This window comes from Thalassophryne amazonica, chromosome 10, assembly GCF_902500255.1.
Source record: "Thalassophryne amazonica chromosome 10, fThaAma1.1, whole genome shotgun sequence".
NCBI lineage: Eukaryota > Metazoa > Chordata > Actinopteri > Batrachoidiformes > Batrachoididae > Thalassophryne > Thalassophryne amazonica.
The window spans coordinates 17,541,617-17,560,949 of record NC_047112.1 but is presented as its reverse complement, the minus strand read 5'-3'; the positions used below and the strand labels follow the sequence as shown (position 1 = coordinate 17,560,949).

The 19,333-nt window shown below is 46.4% G+C and overlaps 1 protein-coding gene across 1 annotated transcript in view; it reads left to right on the top strand.

Annotated features, from left to right (window-relative positions):
• Positions 1–19,333, top strand: part of LOC117518379 (contactin-associated protein-like 4) — a 315,610-nt gene that overhangs the window by 113,978 nt on the left and 182,299 nt on the right. Inside the window, exons 4-5 of the mRNA XM_034179490.1 lie at positions 3,928–4,075; positions 12,473–12,670. Of these exons, the coding sequence (XP_034035381.1) occupies positions 3,928–4,075; positions 12,473–12,670 (346 nt within the window). The remainder of the gene's footprint in view (positions 1–3,927; positions 4,076–12,472; positions 12,671–19,333) is intronic.

The window sequence follows — 19,333 nt, the reverse complement described above, 5'->3', positions numbered from 1 at the left end:
TTGTAATTCTGTGGGATTTAACTCCACCCAATCTGAATCCATCCTTTGGTCCCTGGATTGTTTTTCCCGTTTGACTCATGTTACGCATTTATCTGGACAATTCAATTACCTTTTATTTTTTAGTTTTATTCAATTACGCCATTCTTAGGAGGGATTTCTTCTTTGTGGTTGAGTTGCAATTGGGGCCTGAACCTTTTTGGTTTGTGGATTTTGCAGTGTACCGCATATATGTTCTCTTTTCATTCTCTCTTAAACACCTTATGCGACGTATTAAAGCATCATCGGTGCAGATTTGAATTCTGGTTCCCCCACTCGTTAACACTTGTTGAGGTTTGGATTCGGGATTTGTCTGCTCTTGGTGGTTCTGGACTTATTTGGGTACAGGACTTTATCTTTGGATGAAACGCTTTACTGCCTCGTTTACACTCTCCTTGGATGTTCTTCTTTATGCTCTTACCAACCTTGCTGAGCCACTATCAGGTATGTTGCACCACTGGTTCCCTTGTTTGTTTGTTCAAAGTGATATCTGGCGTTTGCTTTTGGACGCTGATTGGATCTGGTTTTATGTGATTTTCAGGGTTCTGTTATTTTGTTTGTGGTTTCTTCATTTTGTGTGCTCCCGCAGTAAGCATTTTGCTCCCTCCCGGTGGGGTTCCTGGTGGTTCCCTTTTAAGCCCATTCCTCGTGGTCCCTCTGGGGTCGATGTCCACAAGAGTCGGTTCCCTGGTTCTGTCATGGTCTGTGATACGCTTCATGGACGCTCTCCTGACCTGGCTTTACGCCGGTCACCCAATCTACCAATGTACCAGGTCACACCGTGTGGTCAGCCTCCCACGACTGCCTTTCGCCCTGTTTACGGCCCTTTGGTTTCCTGGCCCATTTTTAGTCATACTGTTGGTCATCCGTGGGGTCTCCTGCCATATAGGCCTCCCGTGTGCTGCCCTGGTCTCGGTTTTTCCGCCTTCTTGGGCTTTCCCCCGCCGCCCTCCCAGTGTCGGTTTGTCTTGTTGCGTCCGTCCAGTGACGGACGCTTTGGGGGGAGGTACTGTCAGGGATTTGGCTGGGTCAGGGCGCTGAGCCCTTGTTTTTCCCCATTTTGTGGTTTTCCGTCTGCTTCAGCTTTGATTTGTCAGTAATTATTTTCATCATGAGTTATTCTGTTATGTTTTTTTTATCACTTTGTTACTTTCCATACTGTAGCCATTGTCCAGTTCTGTTCTAGTTTTGTTCAGCAGGTTTGTGTTTTTATTGTTTATCATTTAGCTTTCATCTGTTTTCTGTTATACTTTTATATCGGGATTTAATTTCTGTTTATTACTCTGTTCCTGTTTAATTCTGCTTTTGTATTGATTTCCTGATCAGTTCTAGTTGCTTTAGTACTCTTGCTCATGTTTGATTTTGGTTCCTGTTGTTGTATGATATTTTGACCATGATTTCCAATTTAGCTCTGTTCTGTTTTTGACATTTGTTTCCACTTCGCACCTCCCATCATGTCTTCGTTCCTTTTCTCATGCCCAGTTACTTATTTTCACTCCACTTCCTGCACCTGCCCCATGTCTTTGTTTCCCACCTTGTTTATTTTTGCTTTGTTTTCATTCACTCCCACCCTTGTTCCAGCATCTTGTGTCTTTGTCTGTTACTTCACTCCACTCTGTGCTTTCCTTCCTTCACTATCTTGTACTCTGCACAACCTTTGGCTCCCCCCGTCACGCCCCCTTCCAGAGACTTCCACGCACCTGCTTCACATCACCCTAATTTGTTTGCTCCTTATTTAAACCATCACAGTCTCACAGCTCACGGCCAGTTTGTTGTCTTGTACACATTCCAGTGCCTTTGTTCTGAGTTTTGCTTTGCCGTGTATTGTACCTCTGCTCTGTTTTCCTTGACCATGCCTTTTGCCTTGTCCCGGACGTCTGTGTTTGCTCGTGCCTCTGATCCCTGCTCAACCATGACTGCATTTTTGCCTGATCCTGATTGTACCTCTGCGCCGCTGCTTGATCACATGTGAACCGAACCAGAGCCTGGAATAAAGACCATGTTTTCTCCTACACCTAAGCCTAGTCCGGGAGTTTGCATTGTGGGTCCAGCCACCATGGTAGACGGGCTCCCACCCGTTCTGACACCTTAGTTGATTCCTGGCCAAACACAACACTCCTGTGATTCTTCAAGCTCCCTACTCTCCTGACATGGCTCCCTCTAATTTTAGGCTTTTCCCCAAGATCAAAATGACCCTAAAGGGGACTCAGTTTGAGTTACAAGAAGACATTATGCGGAATGCAACAGTCCGGCTGGATACCAATCCAAAAGAGGTCCTCTAGAAATGCTTCCAAGAATGGCAGAACCACTGGGAGAAGTGTGTGAAGTCCCAAGGAGATGACTTCCAAAGGGATTGAGATTTCAAACCCATGGGCGAATAATTGTATTTTAATAATAATAATTGTATTGTATTAAAGTTGGATCATTTTTGAATGCACATCTTACAGGATTTTAAATGTGCCTGGAGACAAAAAAAAAAACCCTGATCCAGCTGTGATCAGCTGTACCCTGCCTGACTGCATCTTATCTCATTATCGGGTTGAACGTTTCTCATTTTAACACAAGTTTCAGTCTGTGGAAAAAGCAGACGGGGCGCTCTCATTTCACCTGGCTGCGGCAGATTAATAGCTATTTTAGAGAGGTGCGGGGGGACTGAATATCTGCCTCGGTATTGCCATCCAGGACCTGATGTGATGGCATGCGGCACCATTGTGTACTGTCAGACCATATCATTATCATGACACTTCTTTGAGAATGTTTGAGTTTGACGTACAGTAAATTGAGATTCTCACAGTGAAACATGTGCAGCTCTCTTAGTTCTTGCTCAAAAATTGAACACATTTCTTGGAGGTTAAAAACGTGGATTTGACACCTGGCATCCAGATCAGTTTTACAGCTCCATATGTGACTCAGACCAACTTAGAGAGGAGAACTGACTGCAAAAACAGTCTGATCAATCAGCGCTCCTCTTTGACTTGACGTGACAGAGGACTGCTGCATCTTTTTACTCCTGCCTTTCTCACACTGCCCTCCGTCTGAAGCTGTCTCTCTCTCTCTCTCTCTCTCTCTCTCTCTCTCTCTCTCTCTCTCTCTCTCTCTCTTGGTCTTTGACTGAAACCTTATCAGAGGCTACTCATATTTCAAAAGGTGCTCGGTGGGTAAATGAGACGGCGTTCTACTCAGTGGGAAACGGTGCCATTTGTTGAGCCGTGCGCGCTGCTGCCCAGCCAGCTCAGCTCTTCAAAGCACTGAAACCACAATTATGCAGCAAGCCGGGGAAGCCAATTTCACTCACACATCCACAACAGTGCACACTTACTCATGCACAGCAACCCTGAGCATGTGCAATGAAGCGCATGCACAAAAGCAAATAGTTTTGTTTTCTTCATAGAGATGTAATGCAGGTGTTGCTCTGTGTGTGCATGGCGACCGCAGATTCCAGCTGGGGGTGTGCAGGTGGCTGACGGAGAAAATAGAAGCAATTAGTCTTGTAAAAGTGGCTTGATATGCAAACGGAATAGGTCCCACAGTTATTGATCACTGGACTTGAGAGAGACATTATCAGCTGTTAGATAAATTCCCTGTGTGAGCTCAAAGTGTGAAAATGCCCCAAGACTGTTGGGAATTAAAGAGACAGTTTGAAGTGTTTTATTTTCCCCCTCCAAGACCAATCAGATCTGCCCCTGCTCTTATGAGACATCATGCAAATGTGTTCACTTATTAGATACCATGTTTCTGTCTGCGGAGTTCAGGCTCTAATTAGTCTGCAGTCAGAAAGGTTGTAAACCAGCGATGAAACGCTTTCTGCACCTTCACTGCTGCAGCAGTCGGTGCAAGAAAGTGTGTTGGTTCTGCAGTCGAGCAGACTAACACGTTGTTGTGTTTGTTCAGGCTTTTCCAGGTAACAGTAATGCAGACACTGTTGTCCAGTACAAACTTCAACAGCCGGTGATAGCCCGGTACCTCCGCCTCATCCCTCTGGACTGGAATCCCACTGGGAGGATTGGACTTCGATTGGAAATATACGGATGTCATTACAGTAAGTCTGCTCTTGTAGTAAGATCCTGCTTGGTCTATTTGATCAAATTCACACACTTGAAGACACTTGCACTGAAGTTCAAACCGAGTATCAGCGTGAAGAAGAAAGGGGATTTAAGTGACTGAATGTGGCATGGTTGTTGGTTGCAGCTGGGTGGGTCTGAGTATTTCAGAAACTGCTGATCTACTGGGATTTACATGCACAGCCGTCGCTAGGCTTTACAGAGAATGGTCCACAAAGAGAAGGTATCCACTGAGCAGCATGGAGTTAAATGAGCCGTTACAATGATAGTTGTCTAGACGAGCAGTCTAGACATTCAGCTAATGTTAAGAAGTGGTATAATCCACTTTAGGGGTTTCTTCCAGAAATGAATATGGAAAATCTATATTATTAAAGCCAAGTGGCCTTTGTGTGCATGTGCATGTGTATGGCTTTGATCATGGAGAAACTGAGGCGAGCTGGCATTTGCTGTTTGGTATGCTTATGTATTTTGGGTCAAGGATGAATGCTGCTGAAACAGAAAGTTGACAGGACAAATATTTTTGGAAAAATTTATGATTTTAGCTAACTAGTAAACAATCTGCATTGTGCTGCAATGCACCACGGGAGTTCGGGGTTTGGGGGTTTTAAGTGTTATTATTGCGGTTCATGTTAGTTTAACAGTTTTTTATTGTTATGGATTTATTGTGTTTTTGTAATTCAATTGCTTTAATCAGTTTAGTTAAGTGTCATGTTGCTGTTACCATGAGTGAGAACTGCACTGCATTAGATGTCTTCCGCCACCATCTCTGTTTATGCATGTCTAAAAATAGAAGCACCTGCTGGCGGCAGAATGCAGAAAAGACCCAAGCTCTGCGTTTGTGTGTGAGTGTGTGTGTGTGTGTGTGTGTGTGTGTGTGTGTGTGTGTGTGTGTGTGTGTGTGTGTGTGTGTGTGTGTGTGTGTGTGTGTGTGTGTAACTTTGATCACAGACAACTGTGGAGAGCTGCTGTTTGCCATTTGGTATGCTTATGTACTTTGGGTCAAGGAAGAACGCTGCCAAAACAGAATGTTGGTAGGACTAATATTTTTGGAGAAACTATGGCTATTATCTAACATTGCTAATTACATTCTGGACATCTTTATATTAAAAGCGTAAGTGCGTATGTATGTGATTTTATTTAGTAAGTTCAATGTAAGTACATAATATAATTGTAAATACGTTAAAAGTACATGGATGACATAAGAATGTGAAACCACTTAGTTCCACTGTGGTCCATTAAAAAAAAAAACAAATGACAAAATAGAAGTAATAATAAAATGAAATAATAATAATGATAATAATAGTGTGTATATGATAACAAGAACCTAAACAGTTTATAAATACATTAAGACAGTAAATTATCATAAAAAACTAACAGGAAATAAAAGGGTTGAGTTCTTCTAAAAAGTGTTGAGTTGTAAGGGCATCCGCCAGCAAAGCAAACTCCGCTATGTTTAGCTAAACACCACCCCCGGTAGTGTGAGCGTGTGTGGTGGTCGGAGCGTGCTATAGCACATTTCATTTAGCAACAAAATTGCACGCTAAAAAAGAACTATTGCATGGCCAATGAAACACAACGGCAGATGGTATGAATAATCCATGTCACAACCCACCAATCAAATGACAAGGATCCACTCAGCTGTTATATCAAAACTCATAACAGTCTGATCCCTCCCACCCAGGACACAAACTTTTTGTCACCCTCCCCTCTGGCAGGAGGATGAGGTCCATTAGGACCAAAACCTCAAGAAACAAAAATAGCTTCTTTCCATCTGCAGCTGGACTCATAAACTATACCAAAGACTCCCACTTACCCTGCCTCCCTCTCCCATTACAATAAAGCACAGATTGGTCATTCCTGCACTGTACATCTGTACTCCAATCACCTGTTTTTGCACTCTCCCATGTCAACTTAAATAAATATAACCTTATAAAACTCATAAATTCAGGGGTCGAAATACATTTTTTTAACCTACTTACACTGGTGCTAGTAAAAAAAAAAAATTATTTGCCCCCCCCAAAAAAAAGTTACTTGCACAACCAAAAGTCAGTTTTATATCAACCTTAAAACTCCTCCTCTGATGTGCCAGAGTCTTCTTCTCTGGGGAGAGTTTGAGGGGAGAGCAGCAGCAGCAGCAGTGGCAGACAGTTTTTTTTTTTTCATGTGCGCACACGAACGAATCATCCATGGAGATTATTTTATTTATTAACTACACAGATGTATAATAAAACAAATGGTGACTGGTTTATAAACACAATTATGACAGAGTTTGAAGGGAGGAAGAGCGAGAAACTACGGAGCCCTGGAAGTGTCATCGCAAAATATTTTGCATGTGGAGAGATTGTGCGCACGTTTTATTATATTGTGCGCACGTTTTAAGCATCATTTGACTAAAACAGGGGCATGATCTATTTAAACGTGGCCACAATTTGTACAACGTGCAATCAATATTGTCTTGGCACATAAATGTTGGCTATTAGCCAACAAACCAGGAGACAGTGTAATACATTTCCCCATTAGAAATGGATCTGGTCAGGGTATATCATCATGGTTTGGGTGCACAAGGACATACAGAGAACTCCAGCTGCCCAGCATGGCATCATCTGGAGTTTAAGCACATTAAAAAGGATGCTGAGGGCGAAGCGTCTCTCCATCATGAGGATGACAATTTAGGTCATATTATGGAGTTAATTTTGAAAGAAAGGAAAACGCGCACACGTTTTATTAATTCGTGGGCTCAATTAAAGGAAAACATGCGCAGAAATTATCATGGCCAGAAAAAAAATATCACTGTAAGTGACCTCTCCCGGGTTCCGTAAAGGAACCGCAGCGGCAGCCAGTTTTTTTTTTTTTTTCGCGTGCGCGTGTGAACTAATCGTCTGTGAAGATAATTTTATTAACTACACAGATGTATAATAAAACAAATGGTGACTGGTTTATAACACAATGATGACAGAGTTTGAGTGCAGAGAGAGAGGGAGAGAGAGGAACCGCAGCCAATTTTTTTTTCTTTTCTTTGTTTACATGTGTGTGCGGCAACACAACAAATAGAGCGCAGCAACTCGCTCCGTGTGTGAGAGTCATAAAACGCAGGGAAGACGAAGACAACACATTGGAAATTGTTTTTTTTTCCTTATTTATTCCTTTATTGGTTCATTCTACTGGTGCTTATAGTTGCTAAAACTTGATAAAACGTACTTGCACCAGTGCTAGTGCAGTATAAAATTACGTGCACCGTTCGAATAATACGTGCACAAACTTGCACATGCACGTAATATTTCGAGCCCTGAAATTGCATAGTAAAAGTCATCAAACACCATAATTAAATTGTCAATCAGTAAAAATCAAACACCATAAAATAATCATAGTATTCCTTTGAAGTAATAACACTAGGAGCATTTACCACATGATGAGGGAGGCTGTTCCACAAAGTTACAAATAAATAATAAAATATTATCTTGAGTCATATTTGCACATCATAAACACGAGAGTGACCTTTCAAACATAAATAAACTCTATTTTGGGGGAAAAAATTACAGCCTGAAAATACAACCCCAATTCCAATGAAGTTGGGACGTTGTGTAAAATGTAAATAAAAACAGAATACAATGATTTGCAAATCCTCTTCAACCTATATTGAATTGAATACACCACAAAGACAAGATATTTAATGTTCAAACTGATAAACTTTATTGTTTTTGTGCAAATAATTGCTCATTTTGAAATGTATGCCTGGAACACGTTTCAAAAAAGCTGGAACAGTGGTATGTTTACCACTGTGTTACATCACCATTCCTTCTAACAACACTCAATAAGCATTTGGGAACTGAGTACACTCATGATTGGGTATAAAAGGAGCATCCCCAAAAGTCTCAGCCATTCACATGCAAAGATGGGGTAAGGATCATCACTTTGTGAACAACTACATGAAAAAATACTCCAACAGTTTAAGAAGAATGTTTCTCAACGTTCAGTTGCAAGAATTTAGAGATTCTATCATCAACAGTCCATAATATAATCTGAAAATTCAGAGAATCTGGAGAACTTTCTACACGTAAGCGGCAAGGCCGAAAACCAACATTGAATGCCCGTGACCTTCGATCCCTCAGATGGCACTGCATTAAAAACCGACATCATTGTGTAAAGGATCTTACCGCCTGGGCTGAGGAACACTTCAGAAAACCATTGTCAGTTAACACAGTTTGTCACTACAACTACAAGTGCAAGTTAAAACTCTACCATGCAAAGCAAAAGCCATACATCAATAGCATCCAGAAACGCTGCCACCTTCTCTGGGCCAGAGCTCATTTGAAATGGACAGACGCAAAGTGAAAAAGTGTGCTGTGGTCTGATGAGTCCACATTTCAAGTTGTGTTTGGAACTCATGGACGTGGTGTCCTCCGGACAAGAGGAAAAAGACCATCCATATTGTTATCAGCACAAAGTTCAAAAGCCAGCATCTGTGATGGTATGGGGGTGTGTTAGTGCCCATGGCATGGACAACTTACACATCTGTGATGGCACCATCAATGCTGAAAGGTACATCCAGGTTTTGGAGCAACACATGCTGCCATCCAAGCAACGTCTTTTTCAGGGACGTCCCTGCTTATTTCAGCAAGACAATGCCAAGCCACATTCTGCATGTGTTACAACAGCGTGGCTTCATAGTAAGAGTGCAGGTGCTAGACTGACCTGCCTGCAGTCCAGACCTGTTGCCCATTGAAAATGTGTGGCGCATTATGAAGCACAAAATATGACAACGGAGACCCCGGACTGTTGAACAAGTGAAGTCGTACACCAAGCAAGAATGGGAAAGAATTCTACCTACAAAGCTACAGCAGTGTCCTCAGTTCCCAAACGCTTATTGAGAGTTATTAGAAGGAAAAGTGATATAACACGGTGGTAAACATACCACTGTCCCAGCTTTTTTGAAATGTCTTGCAGGCATTTGCACAAAAACAATAAAGTTTATCAGTTTGAACATTAAATATCTTGTCTTTGTGGTTTATTCATTTGAATATAGGTTGAAGAGGATTTGCAAATCACTGTATTCTGTTTTTATTTACATTTTACACAATGTCCCATCTTGATTGGAACTCGGGTTGTAAATATTATATATATTGGGGGGAGGGTGGGGATTTTAGTCAGTCCAATGGCAACATGCAGAGATGTGTGCGATATCAGAAGGTTGCCGGTCTCACTGCAGCAATTTATATTTTTTTTCCCAGGATTTCAAAGAAATATGGGCAGGCATCAGTCTTGATATTGTTCCAGAAGAACCATGTTCTTTTGTTGAACAACAAAACCCATTAAGAACAATTCACATTTTATTTTCAGTCATAAATTATTTTGATATCACTGAGGTATCACACAGTCAATACGATGAAATATACATCATTTATTTCAGTCCACACAAATCAAAGAAAATATGAGAGGCATCATAAAGGACCTGACACCTGCCTTCAGTTTGTATCAAGCTGTCAAAACTGTGGAAAAATCACCAGCAAGCCCAGCGGGTTTGTATGATATTACAAAACTACATGAAAGTTTTGTAGTTTCGGAAATGTGCACATTACTAGTTCTTGCATCATGAAGACGTCCAGGATATTTGGAATCAACCGCAAGGCCTCACAGGCAGCATTCTACCAGACAGTGGCTGACAAGAGGATGCAGGTGACAGGAGACCACCATCTGACTCTTGGATGCTGAGTCAAGCAGTTCTCAGTCTGGCAACGTGGACAGCCTTGTTTCCTCAGATAAAATACTATTTAGAGTAAAACAAAAATCATCAGTATTTGTAGAATTGATTGAGTTAATTTTGTACAATCAATATAAACACAGAAAGGTGAATATATCAATGATACACAGATGACACAATCAAACAAACGCTTATTTCCATTGTGGTCCATGTGAGGCTAAAACTTGACATCACTGAGGAACTCAATTAAATATGTAAAGATTGCAGAGACATTATAATCTCATCAATTAATGTAAGTAGCATAAGTGTGTAGTTTATATACGATGTCTATTAGAAAAGTATCCGACCTTATTATTTTTTTCAAAAACCATATGGATTTGAATCCCGTGTGATTGCGTCAGACAAGCTTGAACCCTCGTGCGCATGCGTGAGTTTTTCCACGCCTGTCGGTTGCGTCATTCGCCTGTGAACAGGCTTTGAGTGAGGAGTGGTCCACCCCCCTCGTCATTTTTTCATTGTCAGGAAATGGTGGAATGATTTGGGCTTTTTTTCCATCAGAATTTTTTCAGAAACTGTTAGAGACTGGCAGCTGGAAACCATTAGAAAAATTTATCTGGCTTTCGGTGAAAATGTTACGGGCTTGGTAGAGAATAAGGAGTGTAACTGTTGCTTTAAGGACGGCCCCCAGCGGCTGTGGGGTGCGCCGCGCTCCGAAGCCGCCATCGACAGGCTGAACGACCATTTCATTTCTAAACGGATGGCTGTCTGGATCCGTGACCATCGTGTGCCATTTCTCTGGTTATCACAAGAGCTGGACATCAACCATTTTCCGGCAGATTTCACTTTTAACAAGAGAGTTTGTCATGGAAAGCTGAGTGGAGGCTTCGCGCATCACGATGGATTCGCTACTGGAGCGAGACAAAACCACCTCCGTTTTGGTCTCACAGGACGGCTTTGAGATGGCGTTCAGACAGCTGTCAGTGGTTTTTCCATCGAGTGATTATCCGAGAAATTGTGGATGTGCCTGGACATGCCAGGACATGTCCCGTGAGGCTTCATCACGGCGTTGCTTTGCGCCATGCGGCACCGCCGCGATGCGCGAAGCCTCTGCTCCTCTTTCCATGACAAAAACTCCTGTAACAGTAGAATGTGCCGTTCATTTCCAAACTGGACACTGTGTTTTATCCGAGATGTCATCTGACTAGCACAGGAATTGTGAAAAGACGTGGACATCAGCACTTTTTCGGCACATTGAGACAGATGTGCGGAGGAATTCCACGTCGCGGCGGTGCCGCATGGCGCAAAGCAACGCCGTGATGAAGCCTCTGGGATACCAATAAAATAAAATAAGTATAAATTGAACAGAGAACAATAAGATCTCAATAAATTAAAATAAATAGCAATTGTATCCCTGTAGAAGTGTAGACAAATTTAGAACCACGTTTTGGACAAGAAAATAATGGACTAGAAGATAAGCTTGTCTTTTGGACTAGAAATCACATGAAAAAATAAAAATAAATAAAAACATGGCATGGTCCTCTTCCCTTAGCTGACTGAATAAACTTAACTTTAACTGTCTTTTAAAACTTGCCTTATTGCTAATCGACTGCAAGATCTATATTTTGTATAAATTTTAGCTGAATAATTCCCCTTTCAACCTAACCGGTTCTTTGCAAACCTTCACAGCAATAATAGCGTGGCACCAACGCATTTTTATTTTGAGAGCAGTGTGACTTTGTGAGGGATAATCGGGGCAGTTACAAAATGTAAGGCTCTGTAAATTATTCAGATTAATTGATCAAAACCTTTAACCTTATTTTGTGAAGTTTGATATTGTTTCTTCCCAGCAGAAATTGGAGTTTATAATACCTGTGAATGAAGTGCTGGCTGAAGAGCAAAAGACCGGAAGTGAAGAACCCAAACTCCTCTCGCGCATGCGCGGCACAAACCTCAGGCCCTGAGATCAGGAGTTGGCATTCCAGCTCTCTACTTCTATTGATTTTCTAATCGTGTTTTTTGCTTCCTGGTTACTAAAGAAAATACGCTTTGCGGACCGATTGTCATGGTAACCGGTCCGGATATGGGAAAATATCCAACCGGTAATCAGTCAATCAGAGCGCGTGTAGCGTCACAGCCATATTGTCAATTATTGTCAATAATTGTAATATTTACAATTGCAGCTAAAATAATAAGAAGGATATGTACATGTTTTACCTTGTTTTTTTGTTTTGTTTGGGGGTGTTGTCTAGGTCTTATTTAATTGCATCAGACCACTTCCAGTACCCCCAGCAATTCAAACCATGATGTGATGCCCTATATTTGCATATTAATCAAATAGCTATGCCCAAGTGCTTTGCAATGATACCTCACATTCTTCTATTCACACTCATATAAACACATCATTACACCAGAAATCAGGCTTGTGCATGCACATTTTCACAGAAAAATCTAAAAAAAAAAAAAATGGCATAAAATCTGATGGTTGTAGGTTTGGTTTTCTCTGCTTTGATTTTTAGCTGGCAGCTGTTTTAGCTCACTCCTCTGCACATCAGCCCTGCAATTTAGTATTAAATGCTTCAATTAAAAAAAGAAAAATGGAGAATAATTTTGCTTTTTTCAACTTGAGTTATGACCCTGATATTCTGGCTTAATGTGGTGCATGTGTTTGACTGTCTAGTTTCTGACGTGGCCGGGTTCGATGGCAGCAGCAGTTTGGTGTTCAGACTGAGCATGAGGCCGAGCCGGATGTCTGTGCTCTCTCTGAAGTTCAAAACTCTGAAGAATTCTGGGACACTGCTCCATGCTGAAGGAGAACGAGGTCACAGCCTGACTCTGGTGTTGGACAAAGGGAAGTTACTGCTCTTTCACCAACAAGGTAAAACATCTTACTTTCTAAGATCTACAGACTTGTATTGTTGGATCTTGATTGACTCAAATTTCTGTTGTCATTGAATATTTGTCATTAAATTGAATTACGTACAAACAATATCAATTTCACTTCAGGTTATACAACCCCTGGCAAAAATTATGGAATCACCGGCCTCGGAGGATGTTCATTCAGTTGTTTAATTTTGTAGAAAAAAAAAGCAGATCACAGACATGACACAAAACTAAAGTCATTTCAAATGGCAACTTTCTGGCTTTAAGAAACACTATAAGAAATCAGGAAAAAAAATTGTGGCAGTCAGTAACGGTTACTTTTTTAGACCAAGCAGAGGAAAACAAATATGGAATCATGAAAAACAAAAGAACGCTCCAACACATCACTAGTATTTTGTTGCACCACCTCTGGCTTTTATAACAGCTTGCAGTCTCTGAGGCATGGACTTAATGAGTGACAAACAGTACTCTTCATCAATCTGGCTCCAACTTTCTCTGATTGCTGTTGCCAGATCAGCTTTGCAGGTTGGAGCCTTGTCATGGACCATTTTCTTCAACTTCCACCAAAGATTTTCAATTGGATTAAGATCCGGACTATTTGCAGGCCATGACATTGACCCTATGTGTCTTTTTGCAAGGAATGTTTTCAGTTTTTGCTCTATGGCTGTTGTGTGGGCCGCTGAAGAGGAGGTACTGCTGGCCCACCACCACCAGATGGCGCCCTGCTTGGAGTGCGGGCTCCAAGCACGAGAGGGCGTCGGAGCCGCTGGAGGTGACAGCTGTCACCTATCAACACCAGCTGTCACCCATCACCACCACTACAAAGACCGGACTGCAACTCCACCTCCTCGCCGAGAAATCTTCTACCATACAGGTAATCTTCTCTGCTGTGATTATTGTTGTCCAAGACATTGTTCTGTGTGCAGCCATGTTCCTGTGGACTCTGTCGGAGGCTGGATTGGCGGACAGTGAGAGGACGACGTTCTTCGCCTCTCACTCCATCCAAGAAAGAGACCAACAGGAGCTGCACGGGTGAAATTGTTGCTGGAGGTGGAGGTTCTCCCTCCTCATTGTGTACAGACTGTGGGATTACTGAGTGAGCGAACTCACACTTATCCAGAACTGTTTCTGTTTTCTGCCAGCAGTACCGGGTCTGACTGCTGAAGACAGTGGCCACCTGGGGCGCAGGGCTTGGCAGCTCCGGTGTTCTTCAGGTCCGTTGGTGGTGAGACCTGTGTGGGATCTGGCTCTTCTTGCACCAGACGTCTCCTATCTTCGAGCCTGCCACACGTCACCTTTTTGTCGGATTGATATAGCGCATATTTGTATCTGTCTGTATTACGTTGTGCACCTTCACAACATTAAATTGTTACTTTTTGGTTATTCCATTGTCCCTTCATTAACGCCCCCTGTTGTGGGTCCGTGTCACGACACTTCCCCAACAGGATTTCTCGGCCAGCGTCATGGATCCCGAGGGGCGTCAACTCGAGCCTGAACGGCCAATGGAAGAGCAAGGTGCACAGGCGCCAGCAGGAGGCGTGTTAGGGGAGCTGCAGCAAATACTGACCGCTTTCACTGCTCGGTTGGATCTGGTCACCGAGCAGAACGTTATCCTCAATCGGAGGATGGAGGCTCTCACCGCCAGGGTGGAGGCGCGCGATCAAGGCGCTACTGCAGCACCTCCTCCTGCTGGTCCTTTGTCAGACACAAACGTTCCACTGGTCGTTCAACGACCCCCTCCACCATCCCCTGAAGCATACATAAGCCCTCCGGAGCCGTACGGAGGTTGTGTCGAGACGTGCACGGACTTTCTAATGCAGTGCTCGCTCGTCTTTGCACAACGTCCCGTCATGTACGCGTCAGATGCTAGCCGGGTGGCTTATGTCATCAATTTGCTTCAAGGAGAGGCACGCGCCTGGGCTACGGTGCTCTGGGAGCAGAACTCACGGCTCCTAACGTCATACGCTGGGTTTGTAAGGGAGTTCAAACAGGTTTTTGATCATCCCAACAGAGGCGAGACCGCTTCGAGCGTGCTACTGTCAATGCGACAGGGGCGCCGGAGTGCAGCCGAGTATGCAGTCGAGTATGCAGTCGACTTCCGCATCGCGGCTGCGAGGTCCGGCTGGAATACCGTTGCACTCCGCGCCGCCTTCATAAACGGGCTGTCTCCGGTCCTGAAGGAGCACCTGCTGGCTAAGGAGGAACCGCGGGATTTTGACGGGCTTGTCGACCTGGTTATATGCTTAGACAACCGGTTAGAGGAACACCGTCAGGAGCAGGGCGGGGGGCGTGACCGGGCACGGGCCGTCCCTCTTCCTTCCGGGTCTGAAAGGGTGCCGTCGTCCCCACGCTCCACAGCCAGAGGGCCCCGTGTGGCTACAGCTCCCCCTGCTGACGAAGCTATGGACACGAGCAGGGCCAAAATAAAATCAAAGGACAGACAAAGGAGGCAGGCCCACGGGGAGTGTTTTTTTGTGGGTCTAACGGTCACATACAGAAAAACTGTCCCAAACGGTCAAACTACAATGCCCGTCCTTAGAAACTGGGCTAAGGGTGGGCCGTAACACGCACGCGGGGGAACCCCGAAAATCAGCACGAATCCCAGTCACAATCCTTTGTGAGGATTTAACCCTTCACGCCCCAGCACTTATAGACACGGGGTCAGAAGGGAATCTGCTGGACAGCAGATGGGCAAAGGAAGTAGGGCTCCCTCTGGTGGCTCTGCCTTCCCCTGTGAAGGTACGAGCACTAGATGGCACTCTTCTTCCATTAATCACACACCAGACACAGCCAGTGACTTTGGTGGTGTCTGGGAATCACAGGGAGGAGATAGTGTTTTTTGTAACACCTTCTACCTCCCGAGTGATTTTGGGTTTTCCATGGGTGTTGAAACTCAATCCCCGGATTGATTGGCCGTCTGGGGTTGTGACGCAGTGGAGCGAAACCTGCCACCGGGAGTGTTTAGGATCCTCGGTTCCACCCGGTGAGATAGCTAAGGAGGAGGTCAAAGTCCCCCCCAATCTGACGGCGGTGCCATGTGAGTACCACGATCTTGCTGACGTCTTCAGCAAAGATCTGGCACTCGCCCTTCCCCCGCACCGACCGTACGATTGTGCCATCGATTTGATTCCGTGTGCTGAGTACCCTTCCAGCAGGCTGTACAACCTCTCACGTCCGGAACGCGAATCAATGGAGACCTACATCCGGGACTCGTTAGCTGCCGGGTTGATCTGGAACTCCACCTCCCCGATGGGTGCGGGTTTCTTTTTTGAGGGTAAGAAGGACGGCGGACTCCGTCCATGCATCGATTACAGAGGGCTGAACGAGATCACGGTTCGCAACCGATACCCGTTACCTCTGTTGGATTCGGTGTTCACGCCCCTGCATGGAGCCCAAATATTCACTAAACTTGATCTTAGGAATGCGAACCACCTGGTTCGGATCCGGAAGGGAGACGAGTGGAAGACGGCATTTAACACCCCCTTAGGTCACTTTGAGTACCTGGTCATGCCGTTCGGCCTCACAAACGCTCCTGCGACGTTCCAAGCATTGGTTAATGATGTCTTGCGGGACTTCCTGCACCGGTTTGTCTTCGTGTATCTAGACGACATCCTCATCTTTTCTCCGGACCCTGAGACCCATGTCAAGCATGTAGGTCAGGTCCTACAGCGGTTGTTGGAGAACCGGCTGTTTGTGAAGAGCGAGAAGTGCGAGTTCCACCGCACCTCTTTGTCCTTCCTGGGGTTCATAATCTCCTCCAACTCCGTCGCCCCTGATCCGGCCAAGGTTGCGGCGGTGAGAGATTGGCCCTACCCAACAAGCCGTAGGAAGCTGCAACAGTTCCTCGGTTTTGCGAACTTCTACAGGAGGTTCATTAAGGGCTACAGTCAGGTAGTTAGCCCCCTGACAGCCCTGACCTCCACAAAAATCCCCTTCACCTGGTCGGATCGGTGCGAAGCCGCGTTTAAGGAGTTGAAACGCCGGTTCTCGACTGCACCAGTTCTGGTGCAGCCCGATCCTACTCGCCAGTTCACAGTGGAAGTGGATGCCTCTGACTCAGGGATAGGAGCCGTGCTGTCCCAGAGCGGGGAGTCCGATAAGGTCCTCCACCCTTGTGCCTATTTTTCCCGCAGGTTGACCCCGGCTGAGAGGAATTATGACGTCGGCAATCGGGAACTCTTGGCGGTGAAGGAGGCTCTTGAGGAGTGGAGACACCTGTTGGAGGGAGCGACGGTGCCCTTCACGGTTTTCACGGACCATCGGTACCTGGAGTACATCCGGACCGCCAAGCGGTTCAACCCCAGGCAAGGCCGCTGGTCACTGTTCTTCGGGCGCTTTGACTTCCAGATTACATACCGCCCCGGGACCAAGAACCAACGGTCGGACGCACTGTCCCGGGTGCATGAAGAGGAAGCCAAGGCCGAGCTGTCAGACCCCCCAGAGACCATCATCCCCGAGTCCACTGTCGTGGCCACTCTCACCTGGGACGTGGAGAAGACCGTCCGGGAGGCCCTGACATGGAACCCAGACCCGGGAACCGGCCCGAAGAACAAGATGTACGTCCCACCAGAGGCCAGAGCTGCGGTTTTGGACTTCTGCCATGGGTCCAAACTCTCCTGTCATCCCGGAGTGCACAGGACCATGGCAGTAGTCCAGCAGCGCTTCTGGTGGGCGTCTATGGAAGCCGACGTCCGGGACTACGTCCAGGCCTGCACCACCTGTGCCAGGGGCAAGGCGGACCACAAGAGGACCTCAGGACTCCTCCGACCCCTACCGGTGCCTCATCGCCCCTGGTCCCACATCGGCCTGGACTTTGTCACGGGCCTCCCGCCGTCCCAGGGCCACACCACCATCTTAACGATAGTGGACCGGTTCTCCAAGGCGGCCCACTTCGTGGCCCTCCCGAAGCTCCCTACGGCCCAGGAGACAGCAGACCTCCTGGTCCACCACGTGCTGCGTCTGCATGGGATACCAGCGGACATCGTCTCAGACCGTGGCCCTCAGTTCTCCTCTCAGGTCTGGAGGAGTTTTTGCAAGGAACTGGGGGCCACCGTGAGTCTCTCGTCCGGGTATCACCCTCAGACGAACAGACAGGCAGAGCGGGCCAACCTGGAGTTGGAGCAGGCCCTCCGTTGCATTACCTCTGCGCACCCGACGGCCTGGAGCACCCATCTGGCCTGGATCGAGTACGCCCACAACAGCCAAGTGTCGTCTGCCACCGGCCTCTCCCCGTTTGAGGCTTGTTTGGGGTACCAGCCCCCATTGTTTCCGCTTGTGGAGGGAGAGGTCGGTGTGCCCTCGGTCCAGGCCCACCTCAGGAGGTGCCGCCGGGTGTGGCGGACCGCCCGTTCTGCCCTGTTGAAGGCCCGGATGAGGGCCAAGGCCCATGCAGACCGCCGGCGTTCCCCGGCCCCTGCATACCAGCCTGGGCAGGAGGTATGGTTGTCAACAAAGGACATCCCGCTCCAAGTGGACTCCCATAAACTGAAGGACAGGTTCATCGGACCCTTTTCCATCACCAAGGTCCTCAGCCTGGCCACAGTGAAGCTACGGCTGCCAGCTTCACTGCGGATCCATCCTGTTTTTCACGTGTCGCAAATCAAGCCATACCACACCTCACCGCTCTGCACCCCTGGACCTGCACCACCTCCTGCCCGGATCATCGACGGGGAGCCGGCGTGGACCGTGCGTCGGCTTCTGGACGTCCGTCGCAAGGGTCGGGGCTTCCAGTATCTGGTGGACTGGGAGGGGTATGGCCCCGAGGAACACTCCTGGGTGAAAAGGAGCTTCATCCTGGATCCGGCCCTCCTGGCCGACTTCTACGCCGGGCACCCGGATAAACCTGGTCGGGCGCCAGGAGGCGCCCGTTGAGGGGGGGGTCCTGTTGTGTGGGCCGCTGAAGAGGAGGTACTGCTGGCCCATCACCACCAGATGGCGCCCTGCTTGGAGTGCGGGCTCCAAGCACGAGAGGGCGTCGGAGCCACTGGAGGTGACAGCTGTCACCTATCAACACCAGCTGTCACCCATCACCACCACTACAAAGACCGGACTGCAACTCCACCTCCTCGCCGAGAAATCTTCTACCATACAGGTAATCTTCTCTGCTGTGATTATTGTTGTCCAAGACATTGTTCTGTTTGCAGCCGTGTTCCTGTGGACTCTGTCGGAGGCTGGATTGGCGGACAGTGAGAGGACGACGTTCTTCGCCTCTCACTCCATCCAGGAAAGAGACCAACAGGAGCTGCACGGGTGAAATTGTTGCTGGAGGTGGAGGTTCTCCCTCCTCATTGTGTACAGACTGTGGGATTACTGAGTGAGCGAACTCACACTCATCCAGAACTGTTTCTGTTTTCTGCCAGCAGTACCAGGTGAAGACAGTGGCCACCTGGGGCGCAGGGCTTGGCGGCTCCGGTGTTCTTCAGGTCCGTTGGTGGTGAGACCTGTGTGGGATCTGGCTCTTCTCGCACCAGACGTCTCCTATCTTCGAGCCTGCCACACGTCACCTTTTTGTCGGATTGATATAGCGCATATTTGTATCTGTCTGTATTACATTGTGCACCTTCACAACATTAAATTGTTACTTTTTGGTTATTCCATTGTCCGTTCATTAACGCCCCCTGTTGTGGGTCCGTGTCACGACACTTCCCCAACAATGGCA